Genomic DNA, 23,022 nt, shown 5'->3' with positions numbered 1-23,022 from the left:
GACTAACAGTGTTTGTTCACAAGTCTGACAGCAGCAGAAGGAAAGACGTGTGAAACGTCTCCTTCACACAGCGAGGGTGGATCAGTCACTGAAGCTGCTCTCCAGAGAGGACAGAGTGTCCTGCAGGGGACAGAGTGTCCTGCAGGGGACGACACTCATGGTCCAGCATAGATGTGACTTTACCCACCTCCTGCACCGAGTCCAGAAACCTGATTCTGCTGCCGGACTCTTATTGTGAAACTCACAACTCTTACTGGACTCTTACTGTGAAAGGGCTTGGGTACCGGAAAAGGTGTGCGCGCGCGTCGTGAGGAGAGACTCGCACTGAAGGTCACCTCCTCCTCCTCCGCATCCCCATCATCTGCACCGAGCTCCCGGGTTTGGACCGGGTTTGGACCGGGTTTGGACCGGCGCACACTGCAGCTTCAGACCGGGCTCAGAGCGGTGCGGTCCCGGCTCGGTCTGTGGCTCTGTCCCGGTGCAGCGGAGGGAATCCCGGGATGCAGTGAGTTGTGTCGCTGCGCACGGATCATCCCCAGTGTGTCCCCGGTGCTTGGCTCTCGGCTGTGCTCTCCGTTAGGTCCCGCTTCTGTGCTCGGTGCTCTCCGGTGTCGCCATGGGTAACCGCGGCATGGAGGAGCTGATCCCGCTGGTCAACCGGCTGCAGGATGCGTTCGGGTCCATCGGTCAGAACGCGTTGCTGGACCTGCCGCAGATCGCGGTGGTGGGCGGCCAGAGCGCGGGGAAAAGCTCCGTGCTCGAGAACTTCGTGGGGAAGTGAGTGACACGCACGCGCACGGACGCACGCGCACGGACGCACGCACGCGCACGGGCGGGCCTGTCCGTGTCGCGCACACCGTTTTCACCTCCTGACGTCATCACCACAGTTACAGCCACAGCTGCAACGATTAACCGACTCATCCTGTCCTGACGCTAAACGCTGTGGTCGTAATTGTTTGTCTCTTAAACTCAAAGACACATTATTATAAGTGTCACATGAATATTCTCTTCTTCAGTCTCAGATTTACACCTTTATTTGGTTCAAAATGGGTTTAAGAGAAAATATAAAATATGAAAATAAAATAAATTTTAAGTTGCATACCACAAAGAAGGACTGTGACAGGTCGATGAAGTCACATGACACACACTGGGAGGGCATCTGTTCTTTATTTGTCTGTTTGTTTACAGAGACTTTCTTCCTCGTGGCTCTGGGATTGTGACACGCCGCCCCCTAGTGCTGCAGCTCATCAACTGCCCCACAGGTGAGAGTCCTGGTCCTGGTCCTGGTCCTGGTCCTGGTCCTGGTCCTGGTCCTGGTCCTGGTCCTGGTCCTGGTCCTGACCCGGTCTCTCTCTTCAGAATACGCAGAGTTCCTTCACTGTAAAGGGAAGAAGTTCATAGACTTTGAGGAGGTTCGTTTGGAAATCGAAGCCGAGACCGACCGAGTGACAGGAGCCAACAAAGGAATCAGCCCCGTCCCCATCAACCTGAGGGTCTACAGCCCCCATGGTACGAACCAGGTCTGAACCAGGTCTCTCTCTGGTCTCTCTCTGGTCTCTCTCTGGTCTTTCTCTGGTCTCTCTCTGGTCTCTCTGGTCTCTCTGGTCTCTGGTCTCTGGTCTCTGGTCTCTATCTGGTCTCTCTTGTCTCTCTGGTCTCTCTGGTCTCTCTGGTCTCTCTCTGGTCTCTCTGGTCTCTCTGGTCTCTGGTCTCTGGTCTCTGGTCTCTATCTGGTCTCTCTTGTCTCTCTGGTCTCCCTCTGGTCTCTCTCTGGTCTCTCTGGTCTCTCTGGTCTCTGGTCTCTGGTCTCTGGTCTCTATCTGGTCTCTCTGGTCTCTGGTCTCTGGTCTCTGGTCTCTATCTGGTCTCTCTTGTCTCTCTGGTCTCTCTGGTCTCTCTGGTCTTTCTCTGGTCTCTCTCTGGTCTCTCTGGTCTCTCTCCGGTCTGTCTCTGGTCTCTCTGGTCTCTGGTCTCTGGTCTCTGGTCTCTGGTCTCTATCTGGTCTCTCTTGTCTCTCTGGTCTCCCTCTGGTCTCTCTCTGGTCTCTCTTTGGTCTCTCTGGTCTCTCTCTGGTCTCTCTGGTCTCTCTGGTCTCTCTCTGGTCTCTCTCTGGTCTCTCTGGTCTCTCTCTGGTCTCTCTCTGGTCTCTCTCTGGTCTCTCTGGTCTTTCTCTGGTCTCTCTCTGGTCTCTCTGGTCTCTCTGGTCTCTCTCTGGTCTCTCTGGTCTCTCTGGTCTCTGGTCTCTGGTCTCTGGTCTCTATCTGGTCTCTCTGGTCTCTGGTCTCTGGTCTCTGGTCTCTATCTGGTCTCTCTTGTCTCTCTGGTCTCTCTGGTCTCTCTCTGGTCTCTCTCTGGTCTCTCTGGTCTCTCTCTGGTCTCTCTCTGGTCTCTCTCTGGTCTCTCTGGTCTCTCTCCGGTCTGTCTCTGGTCTCTCTGGTCTCTGGTCTCTGGTCTCTGGTCTCTGGTCTCTATCTGGTCTCTCTTGTCTCTCTGGTCTCCCTCTGGTCTCTCTCTGGTCTCTCTTTGGTCTCTCTGGTCTCTCTCTGGTCTCTCTCTGGTCTCTCTGGTCTCTCTCTGGTCTCTCTCTGGTCTCTCTGGTCTCTCTGGTCTCTCTCTGGTCTCTCTCTGGTCTCTCTCTGGTCTTTCTCTGGTCTTTCTCTGGTCTCTCTGGTCTCTCTCTGGTCTCTCTCTGGTCTCTCTGGTCTCTCTCTGGTCTCTCTCTGGTCTCTCTGGTCTCTCTCTGGTCTCTCTGGTCTCTCTCTGGTCTCTCTCTGGTCTTTCTCTGGTCTCTCTCTGGTCTCTCTGGTCTCCCTCTGGTCCTCAGTCCTGGTCTAACCCCGGCCTTTCTGGTCCTCAGTCCTGAACCTGACCCTGGTGGACCTCCCTGGAATGACCAAAGTCCCGGTCGGGGATCAGCCGGCCGACATCGAGGCTCAGATCCGGGAAATGTTGATGCAGTTTGTGACCAAAGACAACTGTCTGCTCCTCGCCGTGTCGCCCGCCAACTCCGACCTCGCCAACTCTGATGCCCTGAAGATCGCTAAGGAGGTGGACCCGCAGGGTGAGACCGCCACTCACCATTTAGGGGTTAGGGTTAGGGTTTAGGGGGTTAGGAGGTTAGGGTTTAGGGGGTTAGGGAGTTAGGGTTATATGCTGCTATAGTTTATGCTGTAAAACCTTCCATTTATGCACAACAATTGGAGATGTGGAACCTGAACCCTGAACCCTGAACCCTGAACCCTGAACCCTGAACCCTGACCCCTAACCCACCAACCCTACCCCTACCCCTGCGCGCTGACCGGACGAGGGAAAGTGGAGAGAGTAGAGGTGGAGCCTGGTGGTGTTTGTTCATGAGAGGTGGTGTAGATCCAGTCACATCACAGTCAGAGAACAACTGTGTAACAGAGACATTGAACTGTTAGCCGTTAGCATGAGGCCATATTATCTGCCCCGGGAGTTCTCACACGTTATTGTTATAGCAGTGTACGTAGCCCCGTCTGCTAATGCTGACAAAGCCTGTGAAGCATGTTCTCCATCACAAGCAGATGCAAAACAAGCACCCTCAGGCTCTCTTCCTCGTCTCTGGTGACTTTAACCACACTTCTCCCTCTTCTGTTCTGCCAACATACACCCAGTATGTCTCCTGTCCCACCAGAGACAATAGAACATTGGATTTAACACCAGGAGGCTCCTCCCCCTCCCTCCCCTGGGACCACACCCTTGTACATCTGAGGCCTGTGGTGCCCCGTGTGGTGAGGAGGTGTTCTGCTGAGAGCGAGGAGGCTCTGAGGGACTGTTCCAGCACCATCACAGAGCATCAGGACATCAGCACCATCACAGAGCATCAGGACATCGGCACCATCACAGAGCATCAGGACATCAGCACCCTCACAGAACATCAGGACATCAGCACCATCACAGAGCATCAGGACATCAGCACCATCACAGAGCATCAGGACATCAGCACCCTCACAGAGCATCAGGACATCAGCACCATCACAGAGCATCAGGACATCAGCACCATCACAGAGCATCAGGACATCAGCACCATCACAGAGCATCAGGACATCAGCACCATCACAGAGCATCAGGACATCAGCACCCTCACAGAGCATCAGGACATCAGCACCATCACAGAGCATCAGGACATCAGCACCCTCACAGAGCATCAGGACATCAGCACCATCACAGAGCATCAGGACATCAGCACCATCACAGAGCATCAGGACATCAGCACCCTCACAGAGCATCAGGACATCAGCACCATCACAGAGCATCAGGACATCAGCACCCTCACAGAGCATCAGGACATCAGCACCATCACAGAGCATCAGGACATCAGCACCATCACAGAGCATCAGGACATCAGCACCCTCACAGAGCATCAGGACATCAGCACCATCACAGAGCATCAGGACATCAGCACCATCACAGAGCATCAGGACATCAGCACCATCACAGAGCATCAGGACATCAGCACCATCACAGAGCATCAGGACATCAGCACCATCACAGAGCATCAGGACATCAGCACCATCACAGAGCATCAGGACATCAGCACCCTCACAGAGCATCAGGACATCAGCACCCTCACAGAGCATCAGGACATCAGCACCATCACAGAGCATCAGGACATCAGCACCATCACAGAGCATCAGGACATCAGCACCATCACAGAACATCAGGCCATCAGCACCATCACAGAGCATCAGGACATCAGCACCATCACAGAGCATCAGGACATCAGCACCATCACAGAGCATCAGGACATCAGCACCATCACAGAGCATCAGGACATCAGCACCCTCACAGAGCATCAGGACATCAGCACCCTCACAGAGCATCAGGACATCAGCACCATCACAGAGCATCAGGACATCAGCACCATCACAGAGCATCAGGACATCAGCACCATCACAGAACATCAGGACATCAGCACCCTCACAGAGCATCAGGACATCAGCACCATCACAGAGCATCAGGACATCAGCACCATCACAGAGCATCAGGACATCAGCACCCTCACAGAGCATCAGGACATCAGCACCATCACAGAGCATCAGGACATCAGCACCCTCACAGAGCATCAGGACATCAGCACCATCACAGAGCTTCAGGACATCAGCACCATCACAGAGCATCAGGACATCAGCACCCTCACAGAGCATCAGGACATCAGCACCATCACAGAGCATCAGGACATCAGCACCATCACAGAGCATCAGGACATCAGCACCCTCACAGAGCATCAGGACATCAGCACCATCACAGAGCATCAGGACATCAGCACCATCACAGAGCATCAGGACATCAGCACCATCACAGAGCATCAGGACATCAGCACCATCACAGAGCATCAGGACATCAGCACCCTCACAGAGCATCAGGACATCAGGACATCAGCACCATCACAGAGCATCAGGCCATCAGCACCATCACAGAACATCAGGACATCAGCACCATCACAGAGCATCAGGACATCAGCACCATCACAGAGCATCAGGACATCAGCACCCTCACAGAGCATCAGGACATCAGCACCATCACAGAGCATCAGGACATCAGCACCATCACAGAGCATCAGGCCATCAGCACCATCACAGAGCATCAGGACATCAGCACCCTCACAGAGCATCAGGACATCAGCACCATCACAGAGCATCAGGACATCAGCACCCTCACAGAGCATCAGGACATCAGCACCATCACAGAGCATCAGGACATCAGCACCATCACAGAGCATCAGGACATCAGCACCCTCACAGAGCATCAGGACATCAGCACCATCACAGAGCATCAGGACATCAGCACCATCACAGAGCATCAGGACATCAGCACCCTCACAGAGCATCAGGACATCAGCACCATCACAGAGCATCAGGACATCAGCACCATCACAGAGCATCAGGACATCAGCACCATCACAGAGCATCAGGACATCAGCACCATCACAGAGCATCAGGACATCAGCACCATCACAGAGCATCAGGACATCAGCACCATCACAGAACATCAGGACATCAGCACCATCACAGAGCATCAGGACATCAGCACCATCACAGAGCATCAGGACATCAGCACCATCACAGAGCATCAGGACATCAGCACCCTCACAGAGCATCAGGACATCAGCACCATCACAGAGCATCAGGACATCAGCACCATCACAGAGCATCAGGCCATCAGCACCATCACAGAGCATCAGGACATCAGCACCCTCACAGAGCATCAGGACATCAGCACCCTCACAGAGCATCAGGACATCAGCACCCTCACAGAGCATCAGGACATCAGCACCCTCACAGAGCATCAGGACATCAGCACCATCACAGAGCATCAGGACATCAGCACCATCACAGAGCATCAGGACATCAGCACCCTCACAGAGCATCAGGACATCAGCACCATCACAGAGCATCAGGACATCAGCACCATCACAGAGCATCAGGACATCAGCACCATCACAGAGCATCAGGACATCAGCACCATCACAGAGCATCAGGACATCAGCACCCTCACAGAGCATCAGGACATCAGCACCCTCACAGAGCATCAGGACATCAGCACCATCACAGAACATCAGGACATCAGCACCCTCACAGAGCATCAGGACATCAGCACCATCACAGAGCATCAGGACATCAGCACCATCACAGAGCATCAGGACATCAGCACCCTCACAGAGCATCAGGACATCAGCACCATCGCACCATCACAGAGCATCAGGACATCAGCACCCTCACAGAGCATCAGGACATCAGCACCATCACAGAGCATCAGGACATCAGCACCATCACAGAGCATCAGGACATCAGCACCCTCACAGAGCATCAGGCCATCAGCACCATCACAGAACATCAGGACATCAGCACCATCACAGAGCATCAGGACATCAGCACCATCACAGAGCATCAGGACATCAGCACCATCACAGAGCATCAGGACATCAGCACCCTCACAGAGCATCAGGACATCAGCACCATCACAGAGCATCAGGACATCAGCACCCTCACAGAGCATCAGGACATCAGCACCATCACAGAGCATCAGGACATCAGCACCATCACAGAGCATCAGGACATCAGCACCCTCACAGAGCATCAGGACATCAGCACCATCACAGAGCATCAGGACATCAGCACCATCACAGAGCATCAGGACATCAGCACCCTCACAGAGCATCAGGACATCAGCACCATCACAGAGCATCAGGACATCAGCACCATCACAGAGCATCAGGACATCAGCACCATCACAGAGCATCAGGACATCAGCACCATCACAGAGCATCAGGACATCAGCACCCTCACAGAGCATCAGGACATCAGCACCATCACAGAGCATCAGGCCATCAGCACCATCACAGAACATCAGGACATCAGCACCATCACAGAGCATCAGGACATCAGCACCATCACAGAGCATCAGGACATCAGCACCCTCACAGAGCATCAGGACATCAGCACCATCACAGAGCATCAGGACATCAGCACCATCACAGAGCATCAGGCCATCAGCACCATCACAGAGCATCAGGACATCAGCACCATCACAGAGCATCAGGACATCAGCACCATCACAGAGCATCAGGACATCAGCACCATCACAGAGCATCAGGACATCAGCACCATCACAGAGCATCAGGACATCAGCACCATCACAGAGCATCAGGACTACAGCACCATCTGTTGTGAGAACACTGTTTCCTCCGTACGGTGTTTTCCAAACAACAAGCCCTGGATGAACCGTGACCTGAAGGCTCTGCTGAAGGAGAAGAAGAGCCTTCAGGTCAGAACAAGGAGGAGCTGAGGACTGTGAGGAGGAGCTGAGGAGGCGGATCAGGCAGGAGGAGGCTACAAGAGGAGGAGCAGCTGCAGCAGCAGAACATTCAGGGAGTGTGGAGAAGCCCCTGTCCAGACGGAGGGGTACCTACAGTGGGTGAATGAGCTAAATTCTCACTTTCTGAGGTTTGATCAATCACCCACCCCTCCCCCTGCACAGCTGCATGTTCCCTCTTCCACAGCTGGACAATGGCCCACACCCGTTCCTCTTCTCACCTCTGCCCCGGACCATCAGCTCCCCACTTCACTTGGACTCACCCGTCCCCCCAGCACACAGTCCCCTTGGACTCTCCCGTCCCCCCAGCACACGGTCCCCCTGGACTCACCCGTCCCCCCAGCACACAGTCCCCCTGGACTCACCTGTCCCCCCAGCACACGGTCCCCCTGGACTCACCCGTCCCCCCAATACACGGTCCCCCTGCCAACCACTGACTGTCTCAGCAGCACAGGTGAGGAGAGAGCTGAAGAGGATTAAAGTGAGGAAGGAGCAGGACCTGAGGCATCAGCCCCAGGCTCCTTAAGTCCTGCAGATGAACTGTGTGGAGTTATGGAGCATGTCTTCAACATGAGCCTGAAGCTGAGGGTGGTACCACAGGTCTGAAGACCTCCTGTCTGGTACCACAGGTCTGAAGACCTCCTGTCTGGTACCTGTGCCTAAGACACCGCGCCCCAAAGACCTCAACAGCTTCAGGCCGGTGTCTCTCACGTCCTGATGAAGACACTGGAGCTGGTCCTGGACCACCTCCACTCCACCGTGAGCTCAGCCATGGACCCGCTGCAGTTTGCATATCGGCCTGTGGAGGACGCCGTCATCTCCTGCTGCACCGCTCTCTCTCTCACCTGGAGAAGCCTGGCAGCTCTGTGAGGATCCTGTTCTTCGATCTTTCCAGCGCCTTCAACACCATCAGCTCCTGAGGGACAAGCTGGAGACGGCTGGTGTGGAGTACGACCTGGCAGAGTGAATCCTGGACTACCTCACAGACCGACCCCAGTTTGTGAGAGCCCGGAACTGTGTGTCTGACACTCGGACCTGCAGTGTGGGGGCCCCAGGGCACCGTCCTCGCGCCCTTTCTCTTCACCCTCTACATTGCAGACCTCAGACATGGACACTGTGTCCTGCAGAAGTTCTCTGACCACTCTGCCATCATGGGACTCATCACAGACGATGATGTGGAGGACAGAGGACTGGAGCAGGACTTTGTGGAACCTCCTCCTCATCAACGCAGAAGACCAAGGACAGGCCACGCCCCCCTCACCAGTGAACATCCAGGGACGGGACAGGCCACGCCCCCCTCACCAGTGAACATCCAGGGACGGGACAGGCCACGCCCCCCTCACCAGTGAACATCCAGGGACGGGACAGGCCACGCCCCCCTCACCAGTGAACATCCAGGGACGGGACAGGCCACGCCCCCCTCACCAGTGAACATCCAGGGACGGGACAGGCCACACCCCCCTCACCAGTGAACATCCAGGGACGGGACAGGCCACGCCCCCCTCACCAGTGAACATCCAGGGACGGGACAGGCCACGCCCCCCTCACCAGTGAACATCCAGGGACGGGACAGGCCACGCCCCCCTCACCAGTGAACATCCAGGGACGGGACAGGCCACGCCCCCCTCACCAGTGAACATCCAGGGACGATACAGGCCACGCCCCCCCTCACCAGTGAACATCCAGGGACGGGACAGGCCACGCCCCCCTCACCAGTGAACATCCAGGGACGGGACAGGCCACGCCCCCCTCACCAGTGAACATCCAGGGACGGGACAGGCCACGCCCCCCTCACCAGTGAACATCCAGGGACGGGACAGGCCACGCCCCCCTCACCAGTGAACATCCAGGGACGATACAGGCCACGCCCCCCCTCACCAGTGAACATCCAGGGACGGGACAGGCCACGCCCCCCTCACCAGTGAACATCCAGGGACGGGACAGGCCACGCCCCCCTCACCAGTGAACATCCAGGGACGGGACAGGCCACGCCCCCCTCACCAGTGAACATCCAGGGACGGGACAGGCCACGCCCCCCTCACCAGTGAACATCCAGGGACGATACAGGCCACGCCCCCCTCACCAGTGAACATCCAGGGACGGGACATTGAGAGAGTGACTCATACAAGGACCTGGTGTTCATCTGAACCACAAACTGGACTCATAACACAGACTGAACAGGAAGAGCCAGAGTGGACTCCACCTCCTGAGGAGACTCAGGTCTTTTGGAGTCACAGGGCCACTCCTGACAGGGCCACTCCTGACATGGCCGCTCCTGACAGGGCCGCTCCTGAAGACCTTCCCCTCCTCTGTGGTGCATCAGCTCCTGTAGGTGTGGCCTGCTGGAGCAGCAGCATCACAGAGAGGGAGAGGAAGAGGCTGGACAGAGTCATCAAGAAGTCCAGCTCCGTCCTGGGCTGTGCTCTGGACTCGGTGCAGGAGGTGGGGGACAGAAGGGTCCTGGCTAAACTCACATCTATGCTGGACCATGAGTGTCGCCCCCTGCAGGACACTCTGTCCCCTGCAGGACACTCTGTCCTCTCTGGAGAGCAGCTTCAGTGACTGATCCACCCTTGCTGTGTGAAGGAGACGTTTCACACGTCTTTCCTTCTGCTGCTGTCAGACTTTAGAACAAACACTGTCATACCCATGTGCAATACTGACAAACCCATGTGCAATACTGTCATACACATGTGCAATACTGACAAACCCATGTGCAATACTGTCATACCCATGTGCAATACTGTCATACACTTGTGCAATACTGTCATACCCATGTGCAATACTGTCATACCCATGTGCAATACTGACATACCCATGTGCAATACTGTAATACCCATGTGCAATACTGACATACCCATGTGCAATACTGACACACCCATGTGCAATACTGACATACCCATGTGCAATACTGTCATACCCATGTGCAATACTGACATACCCATGTGCAATACTGTCATACCCATGTGCAATACTGACATACCCATGTGCAATACTGTCATACCCATGTGCAATACTGACATACCCATGTGCAATACTGTCATACCCATGTGCAATACTGTCATACCCATGTGCAATACTGTCATACCCATGTGCAATACTGACATACCCATGTGCAATACTGTCATACCCATGTGCAATACTGTCATACCCATGTGCAATACTGTCATACCCATGTGCAATACTGTCATACCCATGTGCAATATCGTCATACCCATGTGCAATACTGTCATACCCATGTGCAATACTGTGAGACTGACCCCTGAGACTGGCCCCTGAGACTGACCCCTGAGACAGTTTTTGTTTCATGAGGAGCGATGAATGACTTGAGTTAATGAGACTTGAACATGTGGGCGTGTCCTGGTCAGGGATGAGGACCATCGGGGTCATCACCAAACTGGACCTGATGGACGAAGGAACCGACGCCAGAGACATCCTGGAAAACAAGCTTCTGCCTCTGCGTCGAGGTAAGACCCGGTTCAAATCCGGTTTAGACCCAGATCAGACCCGGTTCAGACCCGGATCAGACCCGGTTCAGACCCGGATCAGACCCGGTTCAGACCCGGTTCAAACCCGGTTAAACCCAGATCAGACCCGGTTCAGACCCGGTTCAGATCCGGTTCAGACCCGGTTCAGACCCGGTTCAGACCCGGATCAGACCCGGTTCAGAACCGGTTCAGACCCGGTTCAGACCATGTTCTCCTGCAGGTTATGTGGGAGTGGTGAATCGCTCTCAGAAGGACATCGATGGTAAAAAGGACATCACTGCAGCTCTTCAGGCTGAGAGGAAGTTCTTCTTGTCTCATTCGTCCTACAGACACCTGGCCGACCGCATGGGCACCGCCTACCTGCAGAAGGTCCTCAACCAGGTGAGTCTGACCACGCCCTGCAGAAGGTCCTCAACCAGGTGAGTCTGACCACGCCCTGCAGAAGGTCCTCAACCAGGGGAGTCTGACCACGCCCTGCAGAAGGTCCTCAACCAGGTGAGTCTGACCACGCCCTGCAGAAGGTCCTCAACCAAGTGAGTCTGACCACGCCCTGCAGAAGGTCCTCAACCAGGTGAGTCTGACCACGCCCTGCAGAAGGTCCTCAACCAAGTGAGTCTGACCACGCCCTGCCGAAGGTCCTCAACCAGGTGAGTTTGACCACGCCCTGCAGAAGGTCCTCAACCAGGTGAGTCTGACCACGCCCTGCAGAAGGTCCTCAACCAGGTGAGTCTGAGCACGCCCTGCAGAAGGCCACGCCCACAACAAACATACTAGGGCCAGGCCATGCTCCAGCACCAGGCCACGCCCCCAAACTTCTTTTGCCCACGTTGATATTTGGCTCTAATATTTTCCGATGCCGATGTAACTCCAGGACTGAAGATGAAATCTAAAAATTCTTCTACGTGTAATTATGGGTCCTGGATATCGACCAAACAGATACCACAGAACCGATACCACAGAACCGATACCACAGAATCGATACCATGGTATATGATATATCGGCCCAGTGTGACATCACAGAGTGTGTGACATCACAGAGTGTGTGACATCACAGAGTGTGACATCACAGAGTGTGTGACATCACAGAGTGTGTGACATCACAGAGTGTGTGACATCACAGAGTGTGACATCACAGAGTGTGTGACATCACAGTGTGTGTGACATCACAGTGTGTGTGACATCACAGAGTGTGTGACATCACAGAGTGTGACATCACAGAGTGTGACATCACAGAGTGTGTGACATCACAGAGTGTGACATCACAGAGTGTGTGACATCACAGAGTGTGACATCAGAGTGTGTGACATCACAGAGTGTGAAATCACAGAGTGTGTGACATCACAGTGTGACATCAGAGTGTGTGACTTCACAGAGTGTGTGACATCACAGAGTGTGTGACATCACAGAGTGTGTGACATCACAGAGTGTGACATCACAGTGTGACATCACAGAGTGTGTGACATCACAGAGTGTGTGACATCACAGAGTGTGTGACTTCACAGAGTGTGACATCACAGAGTGTGTGACATCACAGAGTGTGTGACATCACAGAGTGTGTGACATCACAGTGTGTGACATTACAGAGTGTGACATCACAGAGAGTGTGACATCACAGAGTGTGACATCACAGAGTGTGACATCACAGAGTGTGTGACATCACAGTGTGTGTGACATCACAGTGTGTGACATCACAGAGTGTGTGACATCACAGAGTGTGACATCACAGAGTGTGACATCAGAGAGTGTGTGACATCACAGAGTGTGACATCACAGAGTGTGTGACATCACAGAGTGTGACATCAGAGTGTGTGACATCACAGAGTGTGACATCACAGTGTGACATCACAGTGTGACATCACAGAGTGTGTGACTTCACAGAGTGTGTGACATCACAGAGTGTGTGACATCACAGAGTGTGTGACATCACAGAGTGTGTGACATCACAGAGTGTGACATCACAGAGTGTGACATCACAGAGTGTGACATCACAGAGTGTGACATCACAGAGTGTGTGACATCACAGAGTGTGACATCACAGAGTGTGACATCACAGAGTGTGTGACATCACAGAGTGTGTGACATCACAGAGTGTGTGACTTCACAGAGTGTGTGACATCACAGTGTGACATCACAGAGTGTGTGACTTCACAGAGTGTGACATCACAGAGTGTGTGACATCACAGAGTGTGTGACATCACAGAGTGTGACATCACAGAGTGTGTGACATCACAGTGTGACATCACAGAGTGTGTGACATCACAGAGTGTGTGACATCACAGAGTGTGTGACATCACAGGGTGTTTGACATCACAGAGTGTGTGACATCACAGAGTGTGACATCACAGAGTGTGTGACATCACAGTGTGACATCACAGAGTGTGTGACATCACAGAGTGTGTGACATCACAGGGTGTTTGACATCACAGAGTGTGTGACATCACAGTGTGTGACATTACAGAGTGTGACATCACAGAGAGTGTGACATCACAGAGTGTGTGACATCACAGAGTGTGACATCACAGAGTGTGACATCACAGAGTGTGACATCACAGAGTGTGACATCACAGAGTGTGACATCACAGAGTGTGTGACATCACAGTGTGTGTGACATCACAGAGTGTGACATCACAGAGTGTGACATCACAGAGTGTGACATCACAGAGTGTGACATCACAGAGTGTGTGACATCACAGAGTGTGTGACATCACAGAGTGTGACATCAGAGTGTGTGACATCACAGAGTGTGACATCACAGAGTGTGACATCACAGAGTGTATGACATCACAGTGTGTGTGACATCACAGTGTGTGACATCACAGAGTGTGACATCACAGAGTGTGACATCACAGAGTGTGTGACATCACAGAGTGTGACATCACAGTGTGTGACATCACAGAGTGTGACATCACAGAGTGTGACATCACAGAGTGTGACATCAGAGTGTGTGACATCACAGAGTGTGACATCACAGAGTGTGTGACATCACAGTGTGACATCACAGAGTGTGTGACTTCACAGAGTGTGTGACATCACAGAGTGTGTGACATCACAGAGTGTGTGACATCACAGAGTGTGACATCACAGTGTGACATCACAGAGTGTGTGACATCACAGAGTGTGTGACATCACAGAGTGTGTGACTTCACAGAGTGTGACATCACAGAGTGTGTGACATCACAGAGTGTGTGACATCACAGAGTGTGTGACATCACAGTGTGTGACATTACAGAGTGTGACATCACAGAGAGTGTGACATCACAGAGTGTGTGACATCACAGAGTGTGACATCACAGAGTGTGTGACATCACAGAGTATGACATCACAGAGTGTGACATCACAGATTGTGACATCACAGAGTGTGTGACATCACAGTGTGTGTGACATCACAGTGTGTGACATCACAGAGTGTGTGACATCACAGAGTGTGACATCACAGAGTGTGTGACATCACAGAGTGTGACATCAGAGTGTGTGACATCACAGAGTGTGACATCACAGAGTGTGTGACATCACAGTGTGACATCACAGAGTGTGTGACTTCACAGAGTGTGTGACATCACAGAGTGTGTGACATCACAGAGTGTGTGACATCACAGAGTGTGTGACATCACAGAGTGTGACATCACAGAGTGTGTGACATCACAGAGTGTGACATCACAGAGTGTGACATCACAGAGTGTGTGACATCACAGAGTGTGACAGCACAGAGTGTGACATCACAGAGTGTGACATCACAGAGTGTGTGACATCACAGAGTGTGACATCACAGAGTGTGTGACATCACAGAGTGTGTGATATCACAGAGTGTGACATCACAGAGTGTGACATCACAGAGTGTGACATCACAGAGTGTGTGACATCACAGAGTGTGACATCACAGAGTGTGACATCACAGAGTGTGTGACATCACAGAGTGTGTGACTTCACAGAGTGTGACATCACAGAGTGTGTGACATCACAGAGTGACATCACAGAGTGTGACATCACAGAGTGTGTGACATCACAGAGTGTGTGACATCACAGTGTGTGTGACATCACAGAGTGTGTGACATCACAGAGTGTGACATCACAGAGTGTGACATCACAGAGTGTGTGACATCACAGAGTGTGACATCACAGAGTGTGTGACATCACAGAGTGTGACATCAGAGTGTGTGACATCACAGAGTGTGAAATCACAGAGTGTGTGACATCACAGTGTGACATCACAGAGTGTGTGACTTCACAGAGTGTGTGACATCACAGAGTGTGTGACATCACAGAGTGTGACATCACAGTGTGACATCACAGAGTGTGTGACATCACAGAGTGTGTGACATCACAGAGTGTGTGACTTCACAGAGTGTGACATCACAGAGTGTGTGACATCACAGAGTGTGTGACATCACAGAGTGTGTGACATCACAGTGTGTGACATTACAGAGTGTGACATCACAGAGAGTGTGACATCACAGAGTGTGACATCACAGAGTGTGACATCACAGAGTGTGTGACATCACAGTGTGTGTGACATCACAGTGTGTGACATCACAGAGTGTGTGACATCACAGAGTGTGACATCACAGAGTGTGACATCACAGAGTGTGTGACATCACAGAGTGTGACATCACAGAGTGTGTGACATCACAGAGTGTGACATCAGAGTGTGTGACATCACAGAGTGTGTGACATCACAGAGTGTGTGACATCACAGTGTGACATCACAGAGTGTGTGACTTCACAGAGTGTGTGACATCACAGAGTGTGTGACATCACAGAGTGTGTGACATCACAGAGTGTGACATCACAGAGTGTGTGACATCACAGTGTGACATCACAGAGTGTGACATCACAGAGTGTGTGACATCACAGTGTGTGACATCACAGAGTGTGTGACATCACAGAGTGTGACATCACAGAGTGTGTGACATCACAGAGTGTGACATCACAGAGTGTGACATCACAGAGTGTGACATCACAGAGTGTGTGACATCACAGAGTGTGACATCACAGAGTGTGACATCACAGAGTGTGTGACATCACAGAGTGTGTGACATCACAAAGTGTGTGACTTCACAGAGTGTGACATCACAGAGTGTGTGACATCACAGAGTGTGTGACATCACAGAGTGTGACATCACAGAGTGTGTGACATCACAGTGTGACATCACAGAGTGTGTGACATCACAGAGTGTGTGACATCACAGGGTGTGTGACATCACAGTGTGACATCACAGAGTGTGTGACATCACAGAGTGTGTGACATCACAGGGTGTGTGACATCACAGAGTGTGTGACATCACAGAGTGTGTGACATCACAGAGTGTGACATCACAGAGTGTGTGACATCACAGAGTGTGACATCACAGAGTGTGTGACATCACAGTGTGACATCACAGAGTGTGTGACATCACAGAGTGTGTGACATCACAGTGTGTGACATTACAGAGTGTGACATCACAGAGAGTGTGACATCACAGAGTGTGACATCACAGAGTGTGTGACATCACAGTGTGTGTGACATCACAGAGTGTGACATCACAGAGTGTGACATCACAGAGTGTGTGACATCACAGAGTGTGACATCAGAGTGTGTGACATCACAGAGTGTGACATCACAGAGTGTGACATCACAGAGTGTATGACATCACAGTGTGTGTGACATCACAGTGTGTGACATCATAGAGTGTGACATCACAGAGTGTGACATCACAGAGTGTGTGACATCACAGAGTGTGACATCACAGTGTGTGACATCACAGAGTGTGACATCACAGAGTGTGACATCACAGAGTGTGACATCACAGTGTGTGACATCACAGAGTGTGACATCACAGAGTGTGTGACATCACAGTGTGACATCACAGAGTGTGTGACATCACAGAGTGTGTGACATCACAGGGTGTGTGACATCACAGTGTGACATCACAGAGTGTGTGACATCACAGAGTGTGTGACATCACAGGGTGTGTGACATCACAGAGTGTGTGACATCACAGAGTGTGTGACATCACAGAGTGTGACATCACAGAGTGTGTGACATCACAGAGTGTGACATCACAGAGTGTGTGACATCACAGTGTGACATCACAGAGTGTGTGACATCACAGGGTGTGTGACATCACAGAGTGTGTGACATCACAGAGTGTGTGACATCACAGTGTGTGACATTACAGAGTGTGACATCACAGAGAGTGTGACATCACAGAGTGTGACATCACAGAGTGTGTGACATCACAGTGTGTGTGACATCACAGAGTGTGACATCACAGAGTGTGACATCACAGAGTGCTACATCACAGAGTGTGTGACATCACAGAGTGTGTGACATCACAGAGTGTGTGACATCACAGAGTGTGACATCAGAGTGTGTGACATCACAGAGTGTGACATCACAGAGTGTGACATCACAGAGTGTATGACATCACAGTGTGTGTGACATCACAGTGTGTGACATCACAGAGTGTGACATCACAGAGTGTGACATCACAGAGTGTGTGACATCACAGAGTGTGACATCACAGTGTGTGACATCACAGAGTGTGACATCACAGAGTGTGACATCACAGAGTGTGACATCACAGAGTGTGTGACATCACAGTGTGACATCACAGAGTGTGTGACTTCACAGAGTGTGTGACATCACAGAGTGTGTGACATCACAGAGTGTGACATCACAGTTTGACATCACAGAGTGTGTGACATCACAGAGTGTGTGACATCACAGAGTGTGTGACTTCACAGAGTGTGACATCACAGAGTGTGTGACATCACAGAGTGTGTGACATCACAGAGTGTGTGACATTACAGAGTGTGACATCACAGAGAGTGTGACATCACAGAGTGTGTGACATCACAGAGTGTGTGACTTCACAGAGTGTGACATCACAGAGTGTGTGACATCACAAAGTGTGTGACTTCACAGAGTGTGACTTCACAGAGTGTGTGACATCACAGAGTGTGTGACATCACAAAGTGTGTGACTTCACAGAGTGTGACATCACAGAGTGTGTGACATCACAGAGTGTGACATCACAGAGTGTGTGACATCACAGAGTGTGACATCACAGAGACTGTGACATCACAGAGTGTGTGACATCACAAAGTGTGTGACTTCACAGAGTGTGACATCACAGAGTGTGTGACATCACAGAGTGTGACATCACAGAGTGTGTGACATCACAGAGTGTGACATCACAGAGTGTGACATCACAGAGTGTGTGACATCACAGAGTGTGACATCACAGAGTGTGTGACATCACAGAGTGTGACATCACAGAGTGTGTGACATCACAAAGTGTGTGACATCACAGAGTGTGTGACTTCACAGAGTGTGACATCACAGTGTGTGACATCAGAGTGTGACATCACAGAGTGTGTGACATCACAGAGTGTGACATCACAGAGTGTGACATCACAGAGTGTGTGACATCACAGAGTGTGTGACATCACAGAGTGTGTGACATCACAGAGTGTGACATCACAGAGTGTGTGACATCACAGAGTGTGACATCACAGAGTGTGTGACATCACAGAGTGTGTGACATCACAGAGTGTGTGACTTCACAGAGTGTGACATCACAGAGTGTGTGACATCACAGAGTGTGTGACATCACAGAGTGTGACATCACAGAGTGTGACATCACAGTGTGTGACATCACAGAGTGTGACATCACAGAGTGTGTGACATCACAGAGTGTGTGACATCACAGAGTGTTTGACTTCACAGAGTGTGACATCACAGAGTGTGTGACATCACAGAGTGTGTGACATCACAGAGTGTGTGACATCACAGAGTGTGACATCACAGAGTGTGTGACATCACAGAGTGTGACATCACAGAGTGTGTGACATCACAGAGTGTGATATCACAGAGTGTGACATCACAGAGTGTGACATCACAGAGTGTGACATCACAGAGTGTGACATCACAGAGTGTGTGACATCACAGAGTGTGTGACATCACAGAGTGTGTGACTTCACAGAGTGTGTGACATCACAGTGTGACATCACAGAGTGTGTGACTTCACAGAGTGTGTGACATCACAGAGTGTGACATCACAGAGTGTGTGACATCACAGAGTGTGACATCACAGAGTGTGTGACATCACAGAGTGTGTGACATCACAGAGTGTGTGACTTCACAGAGTGTGACATCACAGAGTGTGTGACATCACAGAGTGTGTGACATCACAGAGTGTGACATCACAGAGTGTGACATCACAGTGTGTGACATCACAGAGTGTGACATCACAGAGTGTGTGACATCACAGAGTGTGTGACATCACAGAGTGTGTGACATCACAGAGTGTTTGACTTCACAGAGTGTGACATCACAGAGTGTGTGACATCACAGAGTGTGACATCACAGAGTGTGTGACATCACAGAGTGTGTGACATCACAGAGTGTGTGACATCACAGAGTGTGACATCACAGAGTGTGACATCACAGAGTGTGTGACATCACAGAGTGTGTGACATCACAGAGTGTGACATCACAGAGTGTGTGACATCACAGAGTGTGTGACATCACAGAGTGTGTGACATCACAGAGTGTGACATCACAGAGTGTGTGACATCACAGAGTGTGATATCACAGAGTGTGACATCACAGAGTGTGACATCACAGAGTGTGACATCACAGAGTGTGACATCACAGAGTGTGTGACATCACAGAGTGTGTGACATCACAGAGTGTGTGACTTCACAGAGTGTGTGACATCACAGTGTGACATCACAGAGTGTGTGACTTCACAGAGTGTGTGACATCACAGAGTGTGACATCACAGAGTGTGTGACATCACAGAGTGTGACATCACAGAGTGTGTGACATCACAGAGTGTGTGACATCACAGAGTGTGTGACTTCACAGAGTGTGACATCACAGAGTGTGTGACATCACAGAGTGTGTGACATCACAGAGTGTGACATCACAGAGTGTGACATCACAGTGTGTGACATCACAGAGTGTGACATCACAGAGTGTGTGACATCACAGAGTGTGTGACATCACAGAGTGTTTGACTTCACAGAGTGTGACATCACAGAGTGTGTGACATCACAGAGTGTGACATCACAGAGTGTGTGACATCACAGAGTGTGTGACATCACAGAGTGTGACATCACAGAGTGTGACATCACAGAGTGTGTGACATCACAGAGTGTGTGACATCACAGAGTGTGACATCACAGAGTGTGACATCACAGAGTGTGACATCACAGAGTGTGTGACATCACAGAGTGTGACATCACAGAGTGTGTGACATCACAGAGTGTGTGACATCACAGAGTGTGTGACATCACAGAGTGTGTGACTTCACAGAGTGTGTGACATCACAGTGTGACATCACAGAGTGTGTGACTTCACAGAGTGTGTGACATCACAGAGTGTGACATCACAGAGTGTGTGACATCACAGAGTGTGACATCACAGAGTGTGTGACTTCACAGAGTGTGACATCACAGAGTGTGTGACATCACAGTGTGACATCACAGAGTGTGTGACTTCACAGAGTGTGTGACATCACAAAGTGTGTGACTTCACAGAGTGTGACATCACAGAGTGTGTGACATCACAGAGTGTGTGACATCACAGAGTGTGTGACATCACAGTGTGTGACATTACAGAGTGTGACATCACAGAGTGTGACATCACAGAGTGTGACATCACAGAGTGTGTGACATCAGAGTGTGTGACATCACAGAGTGTGACATCACAGAGTGTGTGACATCACAGAGTGTGTGACATCACAGAGTGTGTGACATCACAGTGTGTGACATTACAGAGTGTGACATCACAGAGAGTGTGACATCACAGAGTGTGTGACATCACAGAGTGTGACATCACAGAGTGTGACATCACAGAGTGTGACATCACAGAGTGTGTGACATCACAGTCTGTGTGACATCACAGAGTGTGTGACATCACAGAGTGTGACATCACAGTGTGACATCACAGAGTGTGACATCACAGAGTGTGTGACATCACAGAGTGTGACATCACAGAGTGTGTGACATCACAGAGTGTGACATCAGAGTGTGTGACATCACAGAGTGTGACATCACAGAGTGTGTGACTTCACAGAGTGTGACATCACAGAGTGTGTGACATCACAGAGTGTGTGACATCACAGAGTGTGACATCACAGAGTGTGACATCACAGTGTGTGACATCACAGAGTGTGACATCACAGAGTGTGAGATCACAGAGTGTGTGACATCACAGAGTGTTTGACTTCACAGAGTGTGACATCACAGAGTGTGTGACATCACAGAGTGTGTGACATCACAGAGTGTGTGACATCACAGAGTGTGTGACATCACAGAGTGTGACATCACAGAGTGTGACATCACAGAGTGTGACATCACAGAGTGTGTGACATCACAGAGTGTGACATCACAGAGTGTGACATCACAGAGTGTGACATCACAGAGTGTGTGACATCACAGAGTGTGTGACATCACAGAGTGTGTGACTTCACAGAGTGTGTGACTTCACAGAGTGTGTGACATCACAGTGTGACATCACAGAGTGTGTGACTTCACAGAGTGTGTGACATCACAGAGTGTGTGACATCACAGAGTGTGACATCACAGTGTGTGACTTCACAGAGTGTGTGACATCACAAAGTGTGTGACTTCACAGAGTGTGACATCACAGAGTGTGTGACATCACAGAGTGTGTGACATCACAGAGTGTGTGACATCACAGTGTGTGACATTACAGAGTGTGACATCACAGAGTGTGACATCACAGAGTGTGACATCACAGAGTGTGTGACATCACAGAGTGTGTGACATCACAGAGTGTGACATCACAGAGTGTGTGACATCACAGAGTGTGTGACATCACAGAGTGTGTGACATCACAGTGTGTGACATTACAGAGTGTGACATCACAGAGAGTGTGACATCACAGAGTGTGTGACATCACAGAGTGTGACATCACAGAGTGTGACATCACAGAGTGTGACATCACAGAGTGTGTGACATCACAGAGTGTGACATCACAGAGTGTGTGACATCACAGAGTGTGTGACATCACAGAGTGTGTGACATCACAGTGTGTGACATTACAGAGTGTGACATCAGAGAGTGTGACATCACAGAGTGTGTGACATCACAGAGTGTGACATCACAGAGTGTGACATCACAGAGTGTGACATCACAGAGTGTGTGACATCACAGTCTGTGTGACATCACAGAGTGTGTGACATCACAGAGTGTGACATCACAGAGTGTGACATCACAGAGTGTGACATCACAGAGTGTGTGACATCACAGAGTGTGACATCACAGAGTGTGTGACATCACAGAGTGTGACATCAGAGTGTGTGACATCACAGAGTGTGACATCACAGAGTGTGTGACTTCACAGAGTGTGACATCACAGAGTGTGTGACATCACAGAGTGTGTGACATCACAGAGTGTGACATCACAGAGTGTGTGACATCACAGAGTGTGTGACATCACAGAGTGTTTGACTTCACAGAGTGTGACATCACAGAGTGTGTGACATCACAGAGTGTGACATCACAGAGTGTGTGACATCACAGAGTGTGTGACATCACAGAGTGTTTTACATCACAGAGTGTGACATCACAGAGTGTGTGACATCACAGAGTGTGACATCACAGAGTGTGTGACTTCACAGAGTGTGACATCACAGAGTGTGTGACTTCACAGAGTGTGACATCACAGAGTGTGTGACATCACAGT

At 51.0% G+C, this 23,022-nt stretch overlaps 1 protein-coding gene across 1 annotated transcript in view; it reads left to right on the top strand.

The window, feature by feature from the left end:
• The first annotated feature begins 299 nt into the window (after positions 1-299).
• The window catches only part of LOC140346746 (dynamin-1-like), a 64,567-nt gene continuing 41,844 nt past the window's right edge, over positions 300-23,022 (top strand). The window contains exons 1-7 of the mRNA XM_072432931.1: positions 300-777; positions 1,189-1,262; positions 1,360-1,509; positions 2,858-3,061; positions 11,205-11,303; positions 11,545-11,743; positions 11,859-11,895. Coding sequence (XP_072289032.1) covers positions 617-777; positions 1,189-1,262; positions 1,360-1,509; positions 2,858-3,061; positions 11,205-11,303; positions 11,545-11,743; positions 11,859-11,895 — 924 coding nt within the window. The 5' untranslated portion in view covers positions 300-616. The remainder of the gene's footprint in view (positions 778-1,188; positions 1,263-1,359; positions 1,510-2,857; positions 3,062-11,204; positions 11,304-11,544; positions 11,744-11,858; positions 11,896-23,022) is intronic.

This window comes from Eucyclogobius newberryi, unplaced genomic scaffold, assembly GCF_026437365.1.
Source record: "Eucyclogobius newberryi isolate DKJ021-1_F unplaced genomic scaffold, fEucNew1.0.hap1 SCAF_6, whole genome shotgun sequence".
NCBI classification, from domain to species: domain Eukaryota; kingdom Metazoa; phylum Chordata; class Actinopteri; order Gobiiformes; family Gobiidae; genus Eucyclogobius; species Eucyclogobius newberryi.
Note: the sequence above shows the minus strand (reverse complement) of the source record. Positions and strands in the feature narration are given on the sequence as shown.